General features: G+C 41.0%; 1 protein-coding gene across 2 annotated transcripts in view; it reads right to left on the reverse strand.

Moving 5' to 3' along the window:
- The window catches only part of ano1b (anoctamin 1, calcium activated chloride channel b), a 55,292-nt gene extending 54,250 nt beyond the window's left edge, over window positions 1-1,042 (reverse strand). Inside the window, exon 1 of one of the 2 annotated variants that reach the window (XM_084734554.1) lies at window positions 578-1,042. In XM_084734554.1, coding sequence (XP_084590680.1) covers window positions 578-682 — 105 coding nt within the window. In that variant the 5' untranslated portion in view covers window positions 683-1,042. The remainder of the gene's footprint in view (window positions 1-577) is intronic. The other variant, XM_084734555.1, reaches the window with a different exon arrangement.
- Window positions 1,043-7,063: the final 6,021 nt, after the last annotated feature.

Consider the following 7,063-nt stretch of genomic DNA (forward strand, 5'->3'; position numbering starts at 1 on the left):
AATTGCCTCTCAGAGGTGATTAAAGGCCCTTCCCATTCTTGCTGGTCTGACTTTGTTTTATGAGCTCTCCACAGCTCTCAGACCACCACAGAAGAGTCGAACATGAGCTGCAGTGTGAGTTTTCTTGTCAACAAGAAACTGAACTTTGTTTTGATCCTCCTCGTGGATTGAGGACACAGCGATGGTGCAGGATCATCAACACAACATCCAGGGAATCAGTTATTATCTGAATTTCATGTTTGCAACTCTTTTTTTAATGAGTTAGTTAAATTAGAATCTGAAAAATTGCTAGTGAAATATTTAAACAGAAGACAATAAGTTTTATTGGCTTCAGCATTCCATGAAATTTGATGGTTTTTTTTATCATTCCATTCATTTCTCCAAGATTCAGCCTGACATATTTGGTGCAAATAATTTCTTAGTTCTAATAGTGTAAAAAAAAGTATGTGGGAACAGTTTGTTCTGTCTACATCTCTGTCTGAATCCATTTCATGCAGTGCCTCTGTCTTAATCTTGTTTTAACTGTCCTATTATTGCTCACCGTCAGTCTCCGTTTGTCTCTCGTTGAGAAACTCACCTTAAACTTGCCATGGAAGATGACATCTTGTAAAAAATGTGGAGCCTGTTGCTCCGACCCGGAGGCTGGAGAGAGGTCGTCTCCCACTTCTGCTTCCTCTGTCATTGTCCACTCCGCGTGGGTAAAAAAGCAGATTTAACTGAAGAGTTGTTTCCAAACAGAATAGTCCAGTGTGTCCTCTTCCTGTCTCTATGCCTGTATCTTCTGTTTGAAACGTCTCATGATATGACAGCGTCTCTCCTGCCACTCCTCTTATTTTCTTGTGACTTGTCACTTTTCTGTCTCTTCGCTCGTCTCCCTTTAAAGATCTGCGTGGAGCTCTGTTTCTGTCTCAGTGTGGAGTGGCTGCAGCCTTGTTACTTGAGAGGCCGTCTGTGAGCCAAGATCTAAACTTAGACAACGATAAAACTCTGATGAACACAAGGTGCCCTCCCTCACTCCCTCTCAACTGTAATCACTACATGATCAACCACCTCAATACACACCCAATGTTTCTCTTCCCTCTTCTCTTCCCTCCTTCTCTCTCTCTCTCTCTCTCTCTGCCAGCAGCTACTTGCTCTACTAACTCACTTCTCCTCTGATGTCAGTGAGAAAGGAGAGGGAATGCTATAGTTTTCCTTCTGCTTGATCCACACCGTTCAGGAAATACGAAATGAAACATGGTTAGGGTGACCAGATCGCAACAAACCAAATGCCGGACAAAGAGTATGCTTGTGTGGGACACATTACCAATACTGAGAGGTAGACTAAAATGTTGATATTAAGAAATAAACATTTCACCTTAGCTCGGAATATTTCTAAGCTTTGCTCTCTGGGTGATTCAGTAACAACAACATGCAAAGACAGATAAATAGTTCCCCAGTCTTTTTCCTTGTGGGACAGCTAAATTCACAAGATTGAGTGAAAAACCATCTTCCCAGGCTCTAAACTTTTTTTTTTGTGTCCGCAGTGGAGGTGTTGGGAGCCAATCAGTGTTCTTGGAAGAACTACTGGCAGCTATGGGTTTTAGGTGTGCCAGCAGCAAGAAGCGTCAATGGATACAACTTGTCTCGAACAAACAATGGTGGCTTCTGAAGAGGTTAGCGTAGATACTGTGACTACATCAGTTATATCAGAGTATTTTGGGTTGCCCCTGTAGTTCAGTTGGTAGAGTGTGCAGCCCATATGCTGAGGCTGTTGGTCTTCTGTAGTGGTTCAACTATGGCCCTTTGCTGCATCTTGTCCCCTTTGCTGTCTGCTTTTTGGCTGTCCTGTCCAATACAGACAAAATGTACCCAACATAACTTCAAAAAATTAAGAACTGGATAATATTTTTCCATTGAAAGAGGAGCAAAGAATGGCCCTGATGGCCCTTGTCTTCGCTCTTCTTCCAGTTGACTTTGGCTTCAGTTGGGTGAGTTGATTTGATTGGTTGAAGTTAGCCCATGTTAGACATGACAGATGATTCATCCAATCACCTAGTGTTGTTTGACCAGTGTTTGGTGTAGTTGCATTTTTTTTCTTTGTTGTAGGGTTAGGGTTAGGGTTAACCCACCTCATTCTGCCTAAATCTGCATAGCTTATGACTTTGTGGTGACTTGCGAAGACGGGGGTAGATGGGGTAGCGAAGACAGTGACAGGTTGGGTTGGGTTACATCTAAAGGCTACAGGATGACAGGAGCTTGTGACAGAGGGCTGCTGGTTCAAACACTGGATTGACACAAAACCTACCAGATTGCCACTCATGTAAGACTGAACTCAAAAATAAAACCTGACTTGAGTAGCCACAGTGCTGTTAAAAATACTACTCATAATAATTTTTCACAAGAGAACATAAAATTGCAGATGAGTGTAAACATTCTGGACAGCTGGATCTTCAAAGATTTCAATCACCCCAGCCACAAACTGTTCTGCCTGCAGCCGTCTGGCAGACAGTACTGCAGCATCCGGTCCCGCATGTCCAGGCTCAGGGACAGTTTAATCCCACAGGTCATAAAACTGTTGAACTCTTGAGCTGTCAAGCTCATTTCTGTCACATTACTGCATGGCACTGGTACACGTTACATGTATACTACATTATCGGGTGTTGTCTGTGTCCTCCTGATGCTTTGGTCCTTGGCCAGAGGCCTGGGAGTTTGAAGGTTCTTTGTAATATCTTTGGAGACTTTCACATGAGGGATCCAGGTGCAGAGCTGAGTACACTTGACCCAAAAGTCCAGTTTGTTGGTTGAATGTGAACACTGTGTCCTGTACTATGCCCAGATCCACTTGGAAAGGTGGTCTCGAGCACAAGTCATGTGTACAGTTCACATCCCATGCCAATACATTGGGATCTTGCAGGATCTTACAGGCTTTTTTGCACTTCAGTAACAATATTAACAATTGTTGCGTAGACGGCAATGCAAGTGTACTCAGGAACAGAACAACATTAGTAATGTGAAAGCTGAGCAGCAGGGGAGTGGAGTACTCAAGCATGGTATGAGGCAATGGTACCTTATATGAAAATGCTTTCAGCTGTTCCTAGGCTTGCACTTCTCTGGACACAGATCTCAGATGTTCTTTTTGGAATCTGCTCGAGCCACTTTCTCAGCTTGGGACTCACGGCCTCTAATACTTCTGTTACCACTGGGACCACTGTGGATTTCAAGTTCCACATCTGATCTAGTTTTTCTTTCAGCCCTTGGTATTCCTCTATCTTCTCATGCTCCTTCTTCTTAATGTTGCTGTCGCTCCTGATTGCTACATTGATTGCTACTGCTGTATTCTGTTGCTTGTCGACCAGCACAGTGTCTAGTTAGTTGCTCCTTCAGTCTTCTCTTTTCTAGCCACTGGTAGGATGTTTTCTTCTAGAGTATATCCCATGGAAGGTCTTTTATGATACCTTGTCTTCTTCCTCACCTCTCTCTGTCTTCTGCTGACCAAGTTAGTCATTTAGCAGATTGTCCTCAAAGGCCCACTTTCTGATGATATTCCTTGCTTCATCCTGGATAGTGGCTCTGATGCTCTTGCCCCGCATCTTTTTGTTTATCATACAGTCTCAGGCAGCCGGTGAAACCCTCCAACCATTGTGAGGAGTTTCAATGTAATGATATCTGTAGCATTAATCTCCTCCTTTGGACAGTTTATTATTCTAGTTAGCTGATTACTGATAGGGCATAGCTGTTGATGGCTTGTATCATATTCTTTCTATTAAGCTGCCCCCCCCCCCCCCCCATGACCCACCCTACTGGCTGTAGCTGGCCTCTTTGCTGCTTTCTTCTTCCGTTTCCATTTGCCTCCTAGAATGGCTACTGTCCTATATGTCTCTTGGGCTGTACAGTGACACAGTGGTTAACACTTTTGCCTTGCAGCTAAAAGGTCATGGGTTTCACTACTAGTTCAGACATGTTTTTTCTGTGTGTAGTCTGCATGTTCTCCCCATTTTCTCTGGGTCCTTGGATTTACCCCACCATCAAAAACATGTAGTCCTCTCAGGAACACTCACCAAGGTGCTGGCTTACATCTGGTCTTGGTCCCTGGGTCCTGTGCACTGGCTGCCCACTGCTCCTAGTACTAGAATGGGTTACATGCAGAGAATGAATCTGACTGTATAATTATACTCTGTATGATTGTGTAATGTCACAGTTAAGTTGGCCTTGGTAAATCAACTGGTAATTCAACCCCTTCAGTCCTCACCACCTTTCCTCTTTTTGTAACCAACTTATACAGTCAGAATGACATCCCAATGTCGTTGCTGTAGTTCCGTTGAGGTGGATCAGCAAATCAATGTCTCATCCATTCCTGGCATACAGAGTCATCCATGTATCGGAGGTGGCTGATGGTAACTGTCTTCAAGTTGGCCTCTACTGTTGTTTTCCACTGCCGCAATGTGTTTTTGATGAAGGCTATTAGTGTCCCGTTAGCTTTGTATAGTGCCAAGCACTTCAGTAACCGTGTTTCAGGAATCGTAGGCTTTCTTCTAGTAAATTAAAGCTGTGCTGAGTTCGCTTTGTCAGATCTTAGAGTCTTGGGTGACTTCTCTATCAGCCACTGATGCTTTGACCCTCTGGTGTTGTTCTCAATTCCCCTCTGAGTACTGACTCTGCATTCGGCTTAGCTGCCATGATGCTTGAAAGGATCTTCCATGTCGTGGAGAGGCAGGATATCGTCCAGCTGTTATACTCATGTGGGTATTTTTCATGATCAGTTTTGTTCATCCATTTCATCTCTGCCTAAAGTATCAGCAGAAGCTTGTCTAGGATCATAAACATCTTTCTCTGTACAGTGTTTTATCTTTTGCCAAACACATATTGTATGTATTGTATGACCTGGGGCTTTATTCATAACCATTGTCTGGTATTAACTCTGAATATTTGAATTCCTTCTCACCTAGAATTATCATTAACTATTATAGAAATCAGAGATCAGAGCAACTGTGCCATTTTTGTCTTGCGTGTAGCTAAAATAAATACATTAAGTTATATTTCCCTTTCCAAGAAAAATAGAAATACTGCAATAAATGTATTTACTATCTATATTTATTAGATCACATAGCAAGAAATACAAATTCTGATACACTGTTCTTAACTCTATAGAGGAATGGAATGAAAGAAAGGTTGATGGTGAAATGATCCAGAATACAGTTCTGGGGAAGAGGGGACATTCTTTTTTACTGAGGGAATGTTAACACTTCTTTAGTACATAAAAACCTGGATTATAGACTAAATACAGTTTGAGTAATTGACTTCATTACTGTCAAGTTTTACAGTGGAGCCCAGGAAACCTGTGACATTTTTCCTCGAGTATATTAAAAAGTGACCAAAACATGAAGCTTGAAGTTAATTCTGTGTAGATTTTCCTCTGTGAAGCTGTTCCAGGAAACTGTCCTTTCTTCCATGATTGTTTACTTTGTGAGAACTAAGATCCAGAAACTTTCTGTACAACCTCTTATTCCTGACACTTCAGTCCCACAGGCTTATGTAACACAGCAGCAACATCCGCACTCGACTGTATTTTTAGACTTTAAGAGTGAAAAAATACACAGAGAATCAAGCAAAGGAAAGCAGGGACCTTGTAGAGCACATGCCGTCAAGCTCCCAGGGGATATCATGTGTCTGACTCGATGCTGGGAGCAAGATGTAGGGGTCAAAGGTCAGTTCTCACAGGAAACAGAAGGAAGTGGTGTTTGTGTTCACATACTGTAACTCAGCTTTTCCAACAACAATGGCCAAAATTTTGTGTACACCAGTCAAATTAAGTTTTGACTGATCTGGATTTTACAGGTCAGTTTTGAGGCCTCTTCGATGGTTTAGTGTTTGGTGTTCAGAAGACCCTCACAGGAAAGAGCCTCAACAGTCAAACAGGCTTTATCGCGAGAGAACAGAACAGAACACAAACAACAGATACAGAAAAGAAGCCTTCTTATTTATGCTTATTATGCTTATTTATATCTGTATTGTGACAGCTATTTTTTTACATTTTGATTTTCACATTGTTGTAAGTCTATGAAAAAGATGAAACACTTCAAAATTTCAAGGCAATGTGCCACAAAAGATTTTTGAGTTTTGAGCTTTGAAAACTCTTTTAAAAAGTTTTACCAACCACTATTCTTTTGTTGAGATAATTTACTTTTCTTCTTCAGATAAGCTTAAATCTTTGAGTTTTAGAAACAAACATAAATAAATAAATAAATAAATAAAGTGAAAGTAAATGATGATTCAATTTTCAATTAAAAACATTTAATTTTCAGGCACAAAATAATGATAAAACAGATTCACTGTGTCCTTGAAATCTTGAGTCATCTCAACTATTTTTTTTTAGCTGTATAAAGTGATTATGACATTCACTAACTCTAAAAATATATAGCCTATACACCTTTTTTTTTTTTTTTACAAAGTTTTAATATTTCACCAACTAAAATGTGTGTCATAGCCTACATCTACGGCTTAGTGCCTTGTCCTCTAAATTTTGACAGTGACTCATCTTCTTGAGTCTTCATAAGCTAGCCATGGATGATATATCTAAACAAGAGTCTTCAGGGAAAAGAGAGATTTTAATGGTTGTGGCTCCAGACAGATTTTTTTTTCTCTCTCTCTCTTTTCTTCTCTGGCTGAAAATGGCTCTTTTGATCATAAAAGTTGCAGACCCCTGTCCTACACACACCCGTAAGGGGAAGGAGAGATGAGATGTTTGCAATCTGCAAGCTCACTGCTAGATGCCACTAAATCCTACTCACTGGTCTTTTCAGAGTGCCCATTCTTGTGCTAAATTTATTTCCCTTTTATCTGTGGGTGTATACATAGTTCTGTGTGTGTGTGACTGATCAGTGATTCATTCGTCTTCCAGTACACATAAGTTGCCCACCAGAGCTACATGTTTAATACACATACATTTGTGTTGATAGAATTATATGTACAATTCTCACTAAGAACAGCTATGTGTACTTAAGGCTGCACTATTTGTCATTATTTATCAAGAGTGTGTTACTCCCTCATGACAAACTGCACAGGCATAGGAGGGCAGGAAATC

The sequence above is a fragment of the Lutjanus erythropterus genome, chromosome 13 (genome assembly GCF_056507025.1).
Source record: "Lutjanus erythropterus isolate fLutEry1 chromosome 13, fLutEry1.hap2, whole genome shotgun sequence".
Taxonomy (NCBI): Eukaryota; Metazoa; Chordata; class Actinopteri; order Lutjaniformes; family Lutjanidae; genus Lutjanus; species Lutjanus erythropterus.